At 33.2% G+C, this 19631-nt stretch overlaps 2 protein-coding genes across 5 annotated transcripts in view; one reads left to right on the top strand and one right to left on the bottom strand.

The window, feature by feature from the left end:
* eIF5 (eukaryotic translation initiation factor 5) overlaps positions 1-13636 on the bottom strand; it is a 44189-nt gene extending 30553 nt beyond the window's left edge. Inside the window, exons 1-2 of one of the 3 annotated variants that reach the window (XM_074126374.1) lie at positions 11683-11840; positions 11479-11608 (exon numbers count right to left, since the gene is read on the bottom strand). The gene's annotated coding sequence lies outside the window, so the exon portion shown is untranslated. Of the gene's footprint in view, positions 1-11478; positions 11609-11682; positions 11841-13498 lie in introns of those variants that run through there. The other 2 variants (XM_074126375.1, XM_074126378.1) reach the window with 2 other exon arrangements.
* LOC141453314 (cytoplasmic 60S subunit biogenesis factor ZNF622) lies at positions 12083-16343 on the top strand. Of its 2 annotated transcripts, XM_074126380.1 has the most exons (4): positions 12083-13238; positions 14037-14150; positions 15621-15732; positions 16024-16343. In XM_074126380.1, exons 1-3 carry the CDS (start codon positions 12337-12339, stop codon positions 15730-15732), a joined length of 1128 nt encoding a protein of 375 aa, XP_073982481.1. In that variant the 5' UTR covers positions 12083-12336; the 3' UTR covers positions 16024-16343. The 2 variants fall into 2 exon arrangements, with proteins under 2 accessions (XP_073982481.1, XP_073982480.1); XM_074126379.1 differs by lacking the exon at positions 16024-16343 and having other exon boundaries at positions 12084-13238; positions 15621-15813.
* The last annotated feature ends 3288 nt before the right edge of the window (positions 16344-19631 follow it).

Below are 19631 nucleotides of genomic sequence, written 5' to 3'. Positions count from 1 at the left end.
TTGGAACATTATTTCATCCATTAATAAGGGCTTATACCTTTTAATTAAATAAATACAGAAGTTTATAACTTAAAATTCTGACAGTTATTAATTACTTTTATTTAAAAAATATTTAATTAAAAAACTAGCAAACACGGTACTGTTTTAAATTGCAATACAACTCAGTGGGGACGTTTTGAGGTTAAACCCTCTCTCCAAATGAAAATATATATGTATATATTAAAAACATTATTTTGAAGGATACGCTACAAAAATGTGATCAAAATGTAGATTAATAAGAGTATTCCAGCTCTAAGAAAAGCTTAAATGGATTAACTCACTGGATTTCTGAATTTTATACATAATTGTATAAAATCATGAATCCATCTGTTGTCTGCAATCTAAATGATACCCTTCATCTTCAAACTCCTGATCATAGATGCTCTACCCAAAATCTTAAAAGGGGCTAAAAGTACATCTAACTAACGGCTCCAATATTTCTCCCCATAACTAGCTTTGAAATTTGTAAAAACCAGTACGTTCTTTTCTATTATGGCATGGACATTTTAAAAGTGGCATTGGAATTGTAACAGAATAACCGCGCGTCGTTTGTGTAAGAGGTGTTAGTTTCGTTTTGCCGAAAACATGATACTACACATGTAGTAGAGCAACGAATTGTCGTGAAATTTCACATGAAACTTGGTAAAACCGCTACTGAAACTTATCTTTTATTAAAAGAAGTTTATGGCGATGAATGTTTATCACGTGCGCGAGTTTTTGAGTGGTTCAAGCATTTCCAAGATGGCCGAGAAGACATCGGAGATGATGACCGCCCTGGTCGCCATTCCACGTCCAAAACGGATGAAAATATCGATTATAACTAATCAGCATTCCTACCGTGAAGTGCTTGCTCAACTCCGTGAAAGAGTAAGGAAAAAACGACCCGATTTGTGGAAGAACAAGTCATGGGTTCTCCATCAAGGCAACGCGCCAGCTCACACTGCATTGTCTGTCCAAGACGTTTCTAGCCAAGTACAACATCCCAGTTTTAGGCCATCCGCCTTATTCGCCTGACCTGGCCCCATGTGACTTTTATCTGTTCCCCAAAGTCAAATCTGTATTAAAAGGAACTGAAATTGTGGTCCGTTGAAGCTGTGAAAGAAAAAGCGGCACGCGTCATGCAGGAGCTCACAGAAAAAGACTTCCAGCACTGTTTCGAGCGTTGTAGGGATAGGGGAGAGGTGTATATTGAAGGTGATAATAACTAAATATGTATAAATTTAAAATAAAATGTTTTACAGCAATAGTCTCGTTATTTAATAGCCACACCTCGCATACACAAATACATATTTGTCAAAATGACTATCAAAGCAGTCTCTCAATGTCTTGAATTAATTTCTTAAAGCCAGAGAGGTTTAAGAGAATTATTCTTTTCTTATATTTCAGCAGCACAAAATGATGGAACCGTACAATTGCAAAGTAAAGGCTATTTAGAGGATGCCCTTTAACACAATGTAAATATTATTTTGGGATATGTTTTAAATGAAAATTGTACCCTAATACCCTTAAAAATATCGATACAGTGAAGAGTGCAGAAAAACCGATTTTCGGTTTCAACAGTTGGAACCTACGAGGGTCGTTTGAAAAGTCCGCGCAAAAATAAAAACTACTTAATTTTTTGGGGTAAACCTTTTTTATTTTTCAACATAGTCTCCTTTTAGGCTTATACACTTCGTCCAACGCTGCTCTAGTTTGTTGATCCCTTCCGAATAATAGGATTTGTCCAAGTCTGAAAAATAGCCATTCGTTTCTGCAATCACCTCCTCGTTTGAATAAAATCTTTTTCCCGCCAGCCATTTCTTCATATTGGGGAACAAATAGTAGTCCGAGGGAGCCAAGTCTGGAGAATAGGGGGCATGTGAAACGAGTTGGAACCCTATTTCCATTAATTTTGCGACCACAACTGCTGAGGTGTGAGCTGGTGCGTTGTCGTGATGGAAAAGGACTTTTTTGTGGGCCAATCGTGGGCGTTTTTCTTGCAGCTCGGTTTTCAAACGGTCCAATAACGATGAATAATATGCACCTGAAATAGTTTTACCCTTTTCCAGATAGTCGAAGAGGATTATTCCTTGCGAATCCCAAAAGACAGTCGCCATAATCTTTCCGGCCGAAGGAACGGTCTTCGCCTTTTTTGGCGCAGATTCCCCCTTGGTAACCCATTGTTTAGATTGTTCTTTGGTCTCAGGAGTGTAGTGATGTATCCATGTTTCATCCACAGTGACGAAACGACGCTTAAAGTCCTGCGGATTCTTCTGGAACAGCTGCAAACCGTCCTTGCAACACTTCACACGATTTCGTTTTTGGTCAAGCGTGAGCAATCGCGGCACCCATCTTGCGGATAGCTTTGTCATATCCAAATGTTGATGCAAAATATTATGTACCCGTTCATTCGAGATGCCCACAGCACTAGCAATCTCACGCACCTTCACTCTTCTGTCATCCATCACCATATCATGGATTTTATCAATGATTTCTGGAGTAGTAACCTCAACAGGGCGTCCAGAACGTTCAGCGTCACTTGTGCCCATATGGCCACTCCGAAAATTTTGAAACCACTTATAAACTGTTCTAATCGAAGGTGCAGGGTCACCATAATGCTTCTCTTTAGTCTCCTGAGGCGTTTTGCCTTTCATAAAGTAGTGTTTAATCAACACACGAAATTATTTTTCGTCCATTTTTTGAAAATCACTCGACTTCCTCGATTCAAACGAATGCCAAACACAAAGAAATAGACCGATCTGGCTGAAACTTGGTGTGTGTTCTTCCAAGAGGTGCTACTAACTAAACATAACCTCGATACGCGCCAGTGGTGCTATCTCTCTGACTTTGCACGGACTTTTCAAACGACCCTCGTACAATTAAACATAAAATTTTAATAAAGTTTTTTACGAGTTCTCATTTTAGAAATTTAAAAAAAAATATATACAATAATAAAATCTTGAAAATGATAAGCAATAAAATGTTCAAAAACTCTTGAACAGGTAATTAAATTAATATATATATTGAAAAATGTTTTTAATTTAGCAATAAATTTTAGTAAAGTAGTAAAAAAAGATAACTTTATCAAAATAGCACGGTTATCAGCAGTAACTAGTACCTAAATACACATAAGGATCAGTTAAAATAATTGAAATGAACCAAATAAAAAGTTATCTTGATAAAACTTGAAGGGGGAAAATATATTTTAAGCTACAGTACATTCACGAAAATATTATAAATTTATATCGGTACTACATGCTGGAATTTTCTAGAACTATGTGAAAGTAAATGTGGATAGGCCCATAATGTTTTAAAAATAAGGTATCTTAAAAACGGTGAAGTGAAAAATGGGGACAGTAGAGAGAGTTAATTTATTTAAATGTTAAATAGAAATTAAGTTATTGACTATTCTTTTAGGTGAATTGCTGGCGAAGAACCACTTAAGTATAAATACTTTAAATAATAATTAAAAATAATAAAATTATGAATCATCTCGATATGATTCAGTGGTTTATACTCAGGTTGCTGTACGATTACTCAATCCTTAATTAACTTGCAATGCGAAAATTTTGTAATATTTCATAAAAAAAAAAATTATAACTAATTCTGAATAAGCAACAATTGTTTTAATTTAATTAAATTGGCGGGAGTACCCAGTACCGCGCCAAGGCGCTCAGTGTGTGGTTGCAGAAAAAAAACTAAAAACAAATGCAGCGGTTCTGTAAAAAATTTTTTTAATCGTTATTATTGCCAGTAATCTATGTTAAGACTACCAGATTCCTGATGTGTTTTGGCGAAACTACCAAACTAAAAGTGTGTAAGTAAGCTCCAAAGTTCGGTGAAACTCGTAAAATTCCGTATGATTTCGTGTAATGGTGGGGGGGTAAGACAAATGGATTTTCTCTTTAAAAAAAAAAAGCATGCGATGAAAAAGTTGGAATAAGACTTGATTAATATTGCCTTAATGTTAGAAACAGTAGAACCGTAAAAAAAAAAAAAAACAACTTAATTCTGTATTAAAGGCTAACCCATCCGCAGGGCCGGATTTTCCTATAGGCTAACTAGGCTTCAGCCTAGGGCCTCAAGATCAAAAGGGGGCCTACATTCAAATTGTTAGCAAAATTAAAATTACACTATTGTAAAAACAGTGAACAATAAAACACTGTTTTAGTGATGTATTTTATTATCTCTCATGTAATTTACAAACTTACAAAATGGGAGGTGATAGGGCCTCCATAAGTGGAATAGCCTAGGGCCTCTTTTCATCTAAATCCGGCCCTGCCCTTCCCCCATACTTATCAGGGTTTTATGGTTTCATATGGCGCCAAGTTAGCCATGCTGCTTAAGCTGAGATGAGTTGTGGGACTTGGGTTCGATTCCCGGCCTTAGCTTTAGCTTTTATTGAATGGTATAAAAAGAAAATAATATTAAAGTATGGCAATCCGCCTATAATTATTAACTTACTGAATTAATATTGCGATTATATTCAATATCTCAATAACTGATCGGTTGTTGGTCGCGAAGACCGCCTGAAATAACAGACATTACTTTCTCTGTAATTAAATTTTGTTACAATTCCAAATATGGTGAATTTAAGTTAGAGAAAACTGCTTTAGAACTATTAATGAATATTAATGCAGTAAAATTACTTAAATATTAATGAAGAATTAATGAAATTTTGGGTGCTTGCTGATTTGTGTACCTTTTGGCGTTTAATCAACCCTTATACTTAACATTTTAAACTGTAAGTTTTTGTTAAGGAGATTTTTGTACCTTTTGGATAGGTTTTCCTTTTTGTCTATTTTGCAAAGTTACATATCTGCTTTACAGATTTTTTTAAATTTGGAATGAGCAATTCTATCATTATAACCTGATAAGGTGTTAAGTCGGAACCGTAACTACCACTGGAGAGATCTTTTTAAAGAATTATTATAGTTGCGGTCCCCCAAACCATGCTCAATAACAATTTTTTTGAAAAAGCGTTTTGAATAACATAGGAAGGTATTTGTACGTAAATAGCAAAATTAAACTGCGATTTCAGTACTTCCTTTTAAGAGGAGTAAGAAAAATAAACTGCGATTGCAGTACTTCCAGAGCAAAGAGGCAAAGATTTTTTAATCGAACGACAATTCATTGATTTAAATCGGTTCACTCATTGATAATTTAAACGATTGCAGTACTTCCTCTTAGTAGGTGCAAGAGCGTGATAGCACTTCACAGCCACGTAGAGGAGCTTTAACCACTTATTCGGGCTGAATTTTATCAAAATCGGAATAAGCGTTATAGAAATATTGGTGAATAATAGTTTTAGAAAGGGCCTTACTTGGGTGGGGCAAACTCCCCTCCATATGAGGCACAGCCTCGAGGCTTTTAAAGTGCAAATCTGTACAAAATTTCGATTCCAATGACACTTCATTCATGAAAATCGGTTCACGTGTCGATAATTTGAAACGATTGCTATACTTTCCCTTAACAAGTGTAAGAGCTGATCGCCGCTTTAATGTTACGGAGGGGAGCCCTAACTCTATCATCCTACCAAATTTTATCAAAATCGGGCCAAGATTTACAGAGTAATTAGTAATAATAATTTTGGAGGGGGCCTTACATTAATGGGGCTAACTCCTCCCCCATTCGATATACAGCGTCGAGAGACCCCCAAAAGGCACATCTACATAAAATTCCGAATTGAATGACATCTCATTCATGAAAATCGGTTCGCGCGTTTAGGCGCTACGCAGTTTACAAAAAAGGTAATAGCAAAATAGAACTATTTTTTACTCCTCCTAACTACAATATTAAGAATCGTGTCAGTTTCTTCCATGATAAAATGATATAAAATACCGAGATAACCCTTTAGAGGTTCCTAGAATCCCAAAAAAGTGCCCTATTTTTGTTCGGGTTTTCTAAATAATTGTGTAAACCACTGCAGCAAATTTGAAAAAAGTCATAATGAAATTAAGAATTTTATAAAGTTTAATAAATGCCCCTTTTGAGACCAAAAAGGTAACATTTCACAACCGTGCCACTTTCCAAATTTGTTTAGATTTTCTCGAAAACCGCTTAAACGATATTCTAAAAAAAAAATTGGCATAATCAATGGAAAAATAGTATCTACAAAAATTGTATTTAATTTTTTTTTGTACTTCCTCTTTAATCATTAAGGAGAGTATTGCGACTATGCCAAATTTTTGAAATTCTGTTTTAAAATAAAAGTTATATTTCATAAACGAAAAGCAATGAACATTATGTCCTTATAAATTTTACCAAAATATCAACATCGTTGTTTATTTTAAAAACTGCATAAAGTAAATTTATTTACAAGTTCTTACATAATTTGTTATTAAAGAACAAAACTTTCTAAAACGACAAAATGAATTGCATTATTTATTACATATGACTTATTAAATTATTGAATTAATATTGGAATTATTTTTTTCCCCCTAATAATGAATGCGGAAATAATAATATTGTATATAAATGAAATATCAGTAGAGAAAGGAGTCACAAATATTCCTTCCAGAAAAAAGAGGTCAGAGAAGATTATTAACTACTTACTATTTGACTCTAAATAGCCAACTTATTTTTTTTTACTTAATTACACTCAACAGCAAAAAAAAACGGACACTCAGATTTGGTCTCATAATTTTGTTAAATACGCTAATCTTTTTAATTTATGGTAAGAATTGGTTTATTTATAAGTTATTTACACAAAATCTGCCACAAATGACTAATTTTTATTAATTATTAACCCAAAATTATAAAATAAAGAAAAAATAAGAAATTAACACTTTTTTTAAAACTTTATTCTTCATTCTTATCAGGTTTTCTGACAAGGGATGTTCTTCTAATAGCGGGTATTTCTCCCTCTTCTACGGCGAAGGGCCCTAATCCTGTCAGGCATAGAAGAAATTAAATTTTGGACGTACTCCACCGGCAGAGCTTCCCATTCTTCACGAAGAGCAATTTGGAGCTGATTTAAGTCACTAGGAGGAGGATGACACGCCTTCCTAAATTATCCCATAAATGTTCTATGGGATTCATATCGGGAGTTCGTGCAGGCCAGTCCAGAACTGTGATTCCCACTTGCTCCAAGTATTCGGTAACAATTCTGGCGGTATGTGAACGAGCATTACCCTGCATCAAAATGAATTGGTCACCAATAAATGGAGCCAACGGGGTCACAGCCTCTAGGAGCACTTACTCAATGTACCTCCGAGCAGTCAGAGCCCCCATTATCAATGAAAAAAATCAGTTCAGTACGGGCGTGGAAATTGATTCCACCCCAAACCATAACTGATCTCCTTTCGAAAGGTCGTGACTCGCGAAGAGTACATTGAGCAAATCGCTCCCCTGATCGTCTCCATACTCTGTCTCGATCGTCTGAGTGGTATAGACCAAAGCGAGACTCATCTGTGAATAAAACTGTTCCCCATTGCTCTACAGTCCAATGAAAATGCTGGTCGGCAAATAATCGCCTTTCTCTACGACGCCTTTCTTGGTGTTGGGGCCCTGTCGCGGGGCGCCTTGCTTCAAGTCCACGCTCCCTCAGTCTCCGCCGTACTGTGTCCGAGCTAACACGCGTATTTCGCGCCACTTGAAGCCTGTCCCGAACCTCAGGAGCAGTTAAATGGCGGTCTCTCAATACTGAGAGCGTGATAAATCGATCGTCAACTTCAGTTGTGGCCCTTGGTCGGCCACTGCCAGCCCTCCGTTCATAAATGCCAATCTCCCGGAAACGCCGGAGTGCATCATTAATGGCAGACTTCGCTACTCCAAGGGTTTCTGCGATAGATCGGAAGCTCCGGCCTTCTCTTGCCAAGGCATCAGCTCGGGCTACGTCTACATTCGAAAGAACCATTATTCTGAACCAAAATAAAAAAAAATCACGTCTATTAATGACAGAAAGGCGCGGTTAATAAATTAAAGATCTCTAAAGGAGCGAAAACCTACTTACAGTTTAGAAGAGTTCCGTCAGGTAAAGCAGCCCCAAGACAAATAAGCCACATCTGAGTCTTATCTCGTGCCCTACTAATCCTGAAGGGATTAGTTCAATGGACTTAGACCCTTCCTTCTCTGTAATAACCAGATTACCCACAAAAGCAAACACATTACTGATAATCAGCTTTTAATATAAAAAATATTAAGTGTCCGGTTTTTTTTGCTGTTGTGTATTTTCTAGAATTAAGTGAAGTTTCGAATAAACGCCATTATCATAAAACATAGCATTTAAAAGTACGGTATTAAGAAGATATGTTAACCTACAATCAACACAAGGAATTTGGATCATAATTCTCAACACACTGCCAATAACTTTATTTTATTCCCTTTACCAGAAGGACCTATCTCTTTCACAATAAATTAAACTGGTAAAATGTTGTTAAAAATAAGAAGTTTACATATGCTTCCACAAAAAAGATTAACACACAACACTTAAATGTAGTCACACCAATGATGGGGAATTTTTATAAAAATAATTGAACGAGTCATCAGATGATTCGAAGAAAAAAAAAAAAAAAGAAGATAAACTTCAAAAAGCTTTGGGTAATTGTTATACGTCAACAAACAAAAGCAAAAAAAAACAAAAGACAAAAAAAACTCAATAATTTTGCTTTTTCGATAAGAAAAAATAAAAAAAAAAAAACTTGATGAATTGTATATTTTATCAATTGATAAAAGACAAAAATCTACAAAACTCGAATATTTTCGATAATCCGCAACACCTCCCCCGTTATTTTAAACAATTTGGGGGGCCATATTAATTTAGGGTTAGAGAGCAGGGAATTGTAATGGAAGATCCCCAGTTCCAATCCTACTTTACCTGTTTTACATTTGTTAGTAAAAAAATGTTTACAAAGGTTTCCGCCTCCAACCATGTCATCTAATTGGTAGTTTAAGCTCCGCCTGAAAAATTGGCTATTTCTTTACTTGATTCTACGATATTCCAGAAAATTAGAAGGGCACGCATATTTATAGCCTAAATATGTTAAGCAGTTAGCAAATCACTACTTGAATCTAAGTGGCGCTAACAAAGAGAGGTTCCCTTATCTCAGTAATAAACATATTATCTCAAGCTCTTTCCACACTCAGGAAAGCACAAATTGCAGAATAAAATTACCTCAGTAGACGGTATAAACTGAATTCCAATACCAGTAGATCCCTGGTTCGAAACCAGCTGCTGGCTTCTGAGATTTTCTCTACCTTAAGAATTTCTTATAATTTAAAATCCGGTGATGGACAATGTTATCTGTAACGAGAGAACATTGTCCGGAGATCGGAAAAGCAGTGAAAAATGCTCAAGTTGTCTATAGAAGTTGACGCGCCTTAAATTAAGAAACAAATTGTAATTATAATAAAATTTTCCCCCCTCGATCCAGCCACGACCTACCCATCCACTAGTTCAAATTTTAAAAGTGACACTTGAATTGGGTTTCTGTAAACAGAATAACAGTATGGGCAATTTATTGGCGTAAAAAATAATAATAATTTATTTTTTTGGGTTGTTGGATAAGATGCTATTTAAAGAAAACTGTTTGGTTTTTTGTTTTTCTAAAATTTTGACCAAAAACTTCGAGCCGAAAAGCACTGGAAACCTTAGTTACGCTTAAACTGTAATTTCTTGTTTTTCAAAAATATTTGATTCAACTATTTCTGCACATTTTACTTATCTCCAGATGCTCTGTAATGTACTCCAGAACATTTTTGCTCTTAAATTGCCGACCTTATAACATATACTTCTATTAAAAACGTTTAAAAAGGAGTGAAGAGATTGGTTGATAAAATTGTATAATCTACAATGCTAAGACCCACTTATTTAAAATGTGTTTAGAGTAGGTGGTTAGGGGGGGAGACGGTCGGAGATGTTATTGATCATAAACGAACCTAGAAATGGAGGGGTCTCAACATGAGTTGAGATTGAACTAGAGTAATTGTGAATATGGCAACGGGGAGAGCTTAAATATCCGTCACTTTCAATTATGGCAGCGTTAGATGTTAAATATTAATGATGTACAATAAACAGATTTAAGTTGGCAAAATCAATTCCAAAAACATTCCTCTTTCTAAAACTCCATAATATTTAAAAAGAAGAAATACTCTAAACTGAACTATAAAAACTAAGGAAAAGGTTAAAAAACTACTAAATCCTTGTTATATAATAAAATGATTATCATGAACAAATAATGTCATACCATTATATCAGCGTTCAAGGTGATCAAAAATACAATGCTACATTTATAATGGTAACAATCGATCAATCCGTAATGCATGTTTTTTATTAAAAATATTAAAAAAGAAACTATTTTTTTGACAGAAACTTTTATTTCAAATTACGCAGATTAAAATTGCTCTCATTAATTTAAATGCTCGATGAACACTCAAATTCCTTGTTTATTACAGAAAAGTAATACTACAGAAATAATTTAAATAAAATTGCACTTGGAAATAAAACAGTAGGCAGGAATGTAAGATTAAGAACATTTGAAACAGAAAAAATGAGCAAATTCAGAGGGGTAGGATAAAATTACAAGAATTATGTTATCAATAATAATGGCTGATTATCTAATAATTTTTACACTTAACCCGATGAATATTATCAAACACTTATATATTTACTTAAATTATACACAGTAGAATAATAACTTCAACATATGCTAATAAAACTTAAGTTTACAACTGAAATTAAATCTGCTGGAAAGTAAGAAATTTAAAAATAGCCACACGACATTTAATACCCTAAAATAATCATCCTCAAGAAAGTTTCACTAAATTTATACTCTAAACCTTGATAAATGTATAATTGAAAGACAATGTAACGCAAATAATTCGAATACACTTAATAGGTGGTTGAATTATGTGGAAAAATAGAAAGCCTATTTAAAAGTGTTTTTCCTTTGGCGAAATTTTAGAATGCAACGTTGGTGTCCTTGAGCAATTTTTATAAAGAATCGGATGTACTGATGAATAGGCATCCATGTATTTAGAATTATGGCAAATGGATTTACTTTAACGTCTTCGACTTTAATATTGGTACAGTTGTAGCCCTAAAATATGTTATTTAAAGAACTTACACCACAAAACCTGCACTATCGGCAGTCTGAGTACTAATAGGTAACAAAAGATTAACTGTAAATTAAAAAAAAAAAATTGTGTATTTACTCCTTTTATTAAGGATTAAAAAAAAGAAGAAAGAAAGCGAGAATTGTTAAATCACTCCGCATTATTACCATTCCACCGACACATGGCCAACTTCTTGTTAATGACTCTCACCTTTTGGTGCTTACATCCTCCGTAATTAAAACTTACTTAATTAATCATATTATTACATGTGTAGACTCTAGAGATAAATAATCGAAAAACATTTCATTTTTCAAAGAAATAGAAAACCTTATTTTACAAAATGAGCTATATCAAGCTACAATGATTTTTATAAGGAATTTTCATTATGTGATAGTCAATCCTTACCTCTATCGCTAAGAAAAGTCATATAAAATGGTAACGCCCTCCGGGACGGTAGCGAAATTAGGGTGACAAATATTAGACCTTCGCAGCAGATGTTAGTAAAGCAGTGGAGCCCCAAGGATCCACTGAGCAGCTATAGAAATAATTGGTTGAATAAGTAAATGATTCAGATAAAATAACTATGGAATTTATGAAACAATTACTTACAATTTAATGAAAAAAAAAAGAAAAACTAAAATAAATGATAACAGAACGTACTATTTAGAGCACGAAACAAGAATACACGAGGTACAACTACGATGCTAATGCAATGGATTATGTGAAATACAATGCCATCAGAAATAGGCTCAACCACTGCTGTTATGATCAGCAGATTGAAGTATTAAGTTCTAATTTAAACTAGTTTTTTACAGGTAGAAAATGTGTTATTAATACAGATTGCCTTTCATATTTTTATCCTTTAATTGTTTTATAACTAATTAATGATAAAATATTTTACAATTCAATTAAATATATTCTTAACATTAAATTGTTGGCATTTTAATTTGAACTAAAATTCAATAATGATTATAACTGAATGGCATTGAGCATACTTGCGTCAATTGCTTTCTTTAATCAATTTTTGAAAATGATATAAATTAACCATTTTTCAATGTTGGAAATACTTGTGATTGGTAGGTTTAGAAATATTGGCTTTACTTGTATGTCGAATACTTAATTACAATTAAGTTTCGGTTTACTGTACATGTAGTACAGACTACAGATTGTCGTATTGGAAGGGAATCAGATCCAGGTTATTTTTCTGTTAATGAGTAGCACGTTTATTAACAATTTTATTTATTTTTATAAAAAATAAGTAACATGTCTTATAATTTCACTTGCATAAGTTGTAGAGTAGCTTTCTCAGACGCTGAAATCCAAAGGCAACACTATAAAACCGACTGGCATCGTTACAATTTGAAAAGAAAAGTTGTAAATCTGCCTCCTGTGACCTCTGAAGATTTCCAACAAAGAGTACTACAACAAAGGGAAAAAGATGCATTGCAATCTCAAGATACATCTGTGTTTTGTAAGGTGTGTAGAAAATCTTTTGGCACAGCCCCAGCGTTTCAAAACCATTTGAACTCTAAAAGACATAAAGAGAGTTTAACAAACTTTCCTTCAGATAGTTTTATAAGTGCTGAGTCGATTAGCGAACCTTTAATGCAGTCTCGCAAGGAAAACAAAGACACTTCTGACAACGATGATAGTTCAGATATTGAAGAAATTGACTCTGACGAATGGGATGAAGATAGTGAAGAAGTTAGTGAAAATAATCCAATTTTAAAAAATAATTGTTTATTTTGTAATCATCATAGTTCTACTATGACAAAAAACCTTAAACACATGTCTACCGACCACTCATTTTTTATTCCTGACATTGAATATATCGTAGACATCAAGGGTCTGTTACTCTACTTAGGAGAAAAAGTTTGTAAATTTTATATGTGTCTTTGGTGTAACTGGCGAGGAAGAGAATTTCATTCGATGGAAGCTGCCCAAACCCATATGAAGGATAAAGGTCACTGTAAAATGTTACATGAAGGAGTTACATTGGCGGAATTTGAACCTTTTTATAACTATTCACAAAGTTATCCGGATCATAGTGAGGAAATGGATGTTGATCAAGAAGTTACCATTCCCGAATTAGAGGGTGATGATTTCCAACTTACTCTTCCATCAGGTGCTACGATAGGACATAGATTACTGCTTAGATATTACAAGTAAGAATTTTGTTTCTATTTTAAGTTAGGAATAACATTGTTCTAGAAAATTTAAGTACTTTTTGATCAAGTGTCGTGTAAATAATATTTTTAAATTTTACATTTTATTTGAAAGTTATGTTCAAATTTTGTTTCGTACACCAACATAACATTTATCCTAGCTTGTTAAGTATGTTTACCGTTCTGTTACAAGCAAGCAGCATCACTTTTCTGAGCTTGAATAAAGTGCACTTGTTGCTTAGATATATTTGCAAACTTACCCTTAACTGAACTCTGCTTTGTGTAGCATTCGGTCTACGTCTACTGTCTTCATTTCAACCGTTGTAACTTTGTATCTATTAGATTCGAAAAGGTTATTATTTTCTTTATACAATTGGGTTCTAACATTGATATTTTATAATAACAGCTGATATTCATAGATAATCAATCCATGATAGATTATAAATAATTTGAATTTGTCAAATTTCTATTGTCTTTGTAGCCTTAAAAAAAAAAATCAGAATTAAACATTTTTTGTCACTTTTTTTTTGTTTTCAAAGAATCAAAACTTGTTTTAGAATTTTGTTTCTATTGTTATTTACTTTCACGAAATTTCTGGCGTGAAAAGTCCTAATGACAATTACATAGATTTGCAAATATTGCACAATCATATTCAATTCAATTCTCAATTGATTAAATATACTGAGTATTCAATACATTTACTTTTGTAAATTTTTCTTGAATCCACGTTTGGAAAAGTTTACTAAATGAAATTTTAAATTACTTATTGTTAATCATCTTTTTTTCTTGGATTTGCAGACAACATTTCAGCCCTAATCAAATTGCTACCACTAACAAGTCCAAAATAAACAAAGTATTGTCAAGTTACCGTGCATTAGGTTGGACGTCCACTGACAAGATTGCTGTAGAGAGGTAAAAAAATTTTTAAAAATATATTTATGGCATTACTTTCAAAATTAAAAATAAATGAATTGTAATATCCTTTAAAAAATAAAATTTACTTGGCTTTGTTAAAGCCTTTTCATTATAATTAATTTAATTGCAAGAAATAAAAAATGACAAAAATTGTTTCTTACAGAAAAGCTAATTAAAATTTGTAGTAAAATACAATGAAAACTAATATTCTATTTTAATTTACATTTCAGAGAGGTACTTGACACCTCTTCCTATGAATGTTCACAGGTTTGAATCTACACTGCGTCTGAAGTGATGGTTTTAAAATCTATTATGTTCTTAGAGATATTTTGTAAAATTTGATCTCTGCAAGTTTATACTTTCTCTAGGATGTTACTTCATTATCCATTTCATATGAGGAATTTAAAGCGAATTTCATTAGCGAATGAGATAACTCTGATTTAACTATAAATAGAGTGCTGTTCAAACTGGAATTGTTCTTTTGGCCACGTTGCCAGCAGCATCTTCGGTTATCATAAGCTACAAGTCAAACTTGTTTTAATTTCCATGTACTCCCGGAACAGCTCTAAATTCCCTTCTCCTAATCAATTAACTTTCTTGATTTCAATAGGATTATTTTTGTTTAATACGAGGTTCCTTAAACTGTAATATCTAAGCCCATTTGCCAATCATTACACTATGAAAACTTGTCGAACAAAGCAACTTTTGAATGAAATACAAAGATTTGCCTATTTACTGTGAACTTTTTCAGCTCTGAGCTCGCAATCAAAAGTGATAATATTAACTTTGCGGTCAACATATCATGATCACTGGTGCCGTCAGAAAGAACATCCATGTTTATCAATGCCGCTAGGTCTACCAAGAGACTACTTCGCAGTTGTCCGAGGTTGACTAGTGTTCCTAGCACATAGTTACTGATAACTGGAGGGTCAGAAATCGAATATGAGTATTAGATCCGCCGAAGTTGTTGGCTTTATTGATGATTCTGTTAAACAATGAAAAACTGTCTTTTGAAAGCAATAAAGCAATGAAAAGGGAAGGGATTAGCTGTGCGGTTAGCATATTGGATTCCCACGCGGAGGTCCTAGGTTCGAATCCAGCTTGCTGACCCTTAGATTTTCTCTTCCAAGGAGCTTCTTACTGCTCACTGTCCGGTGATCGAAATGTTGCCTGTAACGAAAGAACGCTGTCCGGAGGCCGGTAGTGCACTGAAAAAAGCTCCGGGCGCCAATAAGTTTAGATGTTGACGCGCCTTAAATCATAAAATAAAATAAATTAATGAAGACGTTTTTGACGAGTTAGAAAAGAAAACTCAAAACCTATTTGGCTCGGCCATTATAGAGGAGAAAAATCAGTTTCTGTGATTTTTCGTCAAATTGTAAAAATTTGTAAATTTTTATACAACTTTATTTTCACAATTGACTTTTTTCACATTTAAATAAAAAAAGTAATATTTGTATTTTTCAGGAAAGCAAAAGACATCAAATACATGAAGATGGTTCAGAATAAATATTTTATGCAGCTGGGAGTAAAATCAAATAAATTACAGAAACACTTTAGGCCCCAGGTTAACTTTTAGGCAAGCTATTATGCTTCTTTTTCCAGATTTTTATTATAAGTGTTTTTGTTTTTTGGAAATGAAATAAATATATGTAAGATATTTAATTTTTCCCCGTCTTTTTTAGAGCGCATGCTCTGTTATGCTCTGTTTTCTTTACCTAATTTTTTTTTTCGGCGCATCGACGTCTATGGTCATTAGCGCCTGAATGGTTAATTTTTTAATATATTGAAAACAAAGCTTTGGTTTATATTTACTTCTTTCCTTTTGTACAAGAAAAACAAAAAGTTGTGAATAAATTTATACTTTCAGTGATGTAAATTTCCACTCATTGCTGCAGCTGAAGATTAGGAAGGTCATGATCACATCAAATAGAAATCTAGTTCCCAAAAGTAAGTATAAAGGAGTCAAGAACAGTACACACCTAGATTGAGATTTAGTCACCTATGGCAGAAAATTAAGAATAGATCAAGCGAAATTTCATGAGTTATCTCCTTTAAATGAGTTTCAAATCCATTATTTTGAAGTACCTAATTGTCAAACTCTTAAAATTTGTGACAGTATGATCAAATTCGTGTATAGTTTTTGAGGGAAACTTCAACAAATTCAATTTAATTTTTGTGGAGTTAAGTATAAAACGGATTATTTTACTCACTTGGTTTTGTTTTATATTAATTTTATTTCAACTTAAAATAAACTAATTTACTTTTACTAAAACTTAAAATAAGCTAATTTGGTACAATTAGGGTTGGGTTTTTGTCATTTTTTCGAGCAGCATTATTAGAACCTCAAGAAAAATGTAATTAAGGATCAATTGGAAAAGGAGTAGATTAAATAATCTGGTACGCTTTCAACCAATAAAAATGAAGAGCTACATCTCAAAAATAGATAAATGTAGAAGCGATTACAGACGATTTACAGTCAATTAGAACTAACACATCTGAAGAATGAGGTACATTAGCTGAATCAACAGTAAAAGCGTTGCAAAGCAAACTTAGTTAATTTGTAATGAATTTTTCGAAGCAATTAGAAATTCTTTAAAAACTTTTATACATATTAACAATATTTTATATAGTATCTTGTGTCCAGTTAAATTTAACTTTTTTAATTTCTAGGCCACTTTTTTCTGCTTTAAAAAATACAGTATAATGCAAGTGTAAATGTGAAATTATCACAAGCGGTGTTTTAAGTTTAGAAGTACATCCTGTGGTGGTAGTTTAGGGTTTAGCCGTCGTTGTGTTATTATCTCTCCCAATCAGTAGTGTTCTCCAGCCTCGGTATTATGTATTTTCTAGTAATATGTTGTTGTCCAGCCCATAACGTCTTTAATTGTATGAATCTCGGTGCTGCCGAGACCATTCGAAGCACTTAATTTTCGAAAACTTATTGCTTTTTCATTGCAATTAACACCCATGTATACGAATAAAATAATTCTGTAATTATCCGATGTATTGTAGGAGCCAAGAGTAATGAGGGTTTAATGGCATCCGCTGATTAATTAAAGGATGAAGCTATCTGAGTCTTTGGTAGGCTTATCTTGATTTCAATTTAATGTGCCATTATCTTATCGTTTTAAGTTATATAGCAAGGCGTTACTTTCTGTTTTGACCAACTCGCTCCATTTGGGGCAGCTACGTCTGTGGATTTCATCTTCCCATCTCAAGCATAATCTTCATTTGCTTTCTATTTGCTGATCTATTTAATTGGCATGCAAATGGTATTTTTCAGAGTAGGTTTCTTTTAACTAGTAGAAATGCTAATTGACAGTTTTGGACCGATATATTGAGTTCTGTTTTTTTTAGGCGATTGATATACTCTCGGACTTTATTCGAGAAAATCATTGGTGCCATTTTGAGAAAATTCCAAAAAAGTGATGAATCTATTTACAATGGTGGCATTTTCGTTTAATTGATTTCTCCAAAAGCGTTTTGATGGGCTCCCTCGTGGCACCTAGTCAAAACTTAAACTTTGAACTTTCCGTCTATAGATTATACAGACTAAGTATCTGCACACACTCACTCAACAATTTGCAAAAAATCTACTTTTTCATGCTGAGGGGATCTCAAAACGAATGTTTCCGTTACATAATCAAAGTCAAAAGTCTACGTGAACGAGGATTATTTTTTTAAGAAAAAGAGAAAGTTAAAACCCCTCAAAAGAACAATAGAATCTTTGAAAACTTTCTTTCTGACAATTTTGGCTTTCATTACAAGTAAATGCCTGCTCACTTCTAGTGTAATATTATTTTAGCCTTAATTAACTAAGGCGTACTAATAAATTAGATGCAGAAGTACGTTTTCTTTTTAATATTAAGTATTTATTTAATTTCAAAAATAAAATGGGGAAATAAGTTTCTAGTTTCTTTAATAACCTATTATCGTTGTGATTACTGACCATACCAATTCAATAAGATCCTGGCTTTTCCTTACTTCCAGTATATTGGTTCTAGATTGGCTAGCCCAATAAAAGCTTGACAGGGTGTATTGAACACAGCTGTCCACTAACATGGTTCAAAGGCAGAGAAATAAAATGAGACGATAAAATGCTTATAGAAAGTCTTTTCTCTCTGATTTAGGCTTCATTAATCTTTTTTTCTTTTTAAATATGGCTTTAATAATAACTTGATTTAGCTTATGCTAATTTTACTGTACATTTATTATTTACCTCTAGTTATCAATCTTTATTAAATCCATTATCAAGCATTAGTAAAAATAATTTAATCTCTAAATTAGATTTTGTAACTTCTTATTAAATTAAATCAATAGATAAAATTACTTCGCCGAAAAGATGAAAGCAGAGAAAAAATTCTATATGTGGCGATCACATTTTAATCGTAAGATTAAACCAAATTTCGATTTTTTTTTTTGTGTTGGATTCATGTTTACATTTATGGATAGAGCATCACATGCCTAGTAAATTTTCACAACTTCAAAAAATACACTGCTTCACTTCCTACGAAACTTTCCTTTACGGAGTCTTTTTATATTTTAGAGATATTCTTGTCACACAGCCCATATGTAAAATTTACTGATGTCCTATTTAACCATGTACGTAGACGTATTCCTTTAACTTTCATAACGAAAAAGAACGAAAATTAAGTTAGTGTGAGCTAATAGGTGAGGTAGATGTTCCTACCAAAAAACACCCTTCATCACGTCAAACTAGCTCAGAGTTTCTTATTTACAAACAAAAGAACTAAAAATATTTTGAAACACTTTGTTTAATTTACTGGGATAAGGTGAAAATTATTGGGATAGATAGCGAAAATTTGGTATTCGTTTGCAAGGTTTTTTTCTAATCACTTTCCCCACGATGAGCCTCTAATCCACCATTTCAGCGGCTCATTCGTTTGAGCAAAGATGCAGCTCATCTTAAAAAATTTGGGAAGCTTATGCCTTTAATAAGAAGTACAACCTCTAGACCGCAAACTAGTCCCATCGCTAAGTGAAGAATCTTTCCAACTTACGTGTGTCATTTTGATGCTAACACGGAGGGGCTTGATGTGAAATTTTATATTAAATTATACCGATTACTTAAGGTGGGGTTTTATGTATTTAAAAATGCCAAATATTTAATTAAAATATGCATTTATTTTCGTCAATTATGTGGAAAATATGTGATTTTCTTAAAATATTTTCTGGAATATTTAAGTAAAATGGACATTTTTTTTATGAAAATGGATATTTTTTGGTGGGGGGGCAAGTTATAATTATTTATACAAGAAAAGAACATTTTTACTATTTATAAAAAGATGTGTTACATTTTCAATTTTGAAAACTTCACTCTTCGAAATTGTTTGCAACCACGTGAAATTTCAAATGTTGGAACGTAAAGTGACGACGATCTGGGCGTAAGATGGACTTGTAACGACTAAAAGATCGATCAAAATCTACAGATGTTATAGGTGCCTTGCTGAAAGA

The sequence above is a fragment of the Rhodnius prolixus genome, unplaced genomic scaffold, assembly GCF_049639745.1.
Source record: "Rhodnius prolixus isolate KJV_2025 unplaced genomic scaffold, Rpr scaffold_3, whole genome shotgun sequence".
In the NCBI taxonomy this organism is placed as follows: Eukaryota; Metazoa; Arthropoda; class Insecta; order Hemiptera; family Reduviidae; genus Rhodnius; species Rhodnius prolixus.
The sequence above is the reverse complement of the archived record's forward strand: the minus strand, read 5'-3'. Positions and strand labels throughout refer to the sequence as shown.

What these genes read in the sequence shown, in the direction of transcription:
- LOC141453314 (XM_074126380.1), top strand. Translation starts at nt 12,337, where the DNA reads ATGTCTTATAATTTCACTTGCATAAGTTGTAGAGTAGCTTTCTCAGAC. An exon ending in TTACTGCTTAGATATTACAA is followed by an intron (nt 13,239 to 14,036) that starts GTAAGAATTTTG and finishes TTGGATTTGCAG; the next exon opens with ACAACATTTCAGCCCTAATC. An exon ending in GACAAGATTGCTGTAGAGAG is followed by an intron (nt 14,151 to 15,620) that starts GTAAAAAAATTT and finishes TGTATTTTTCAG; the next exon opens with GAAAGCAAAAGACATCAAAT.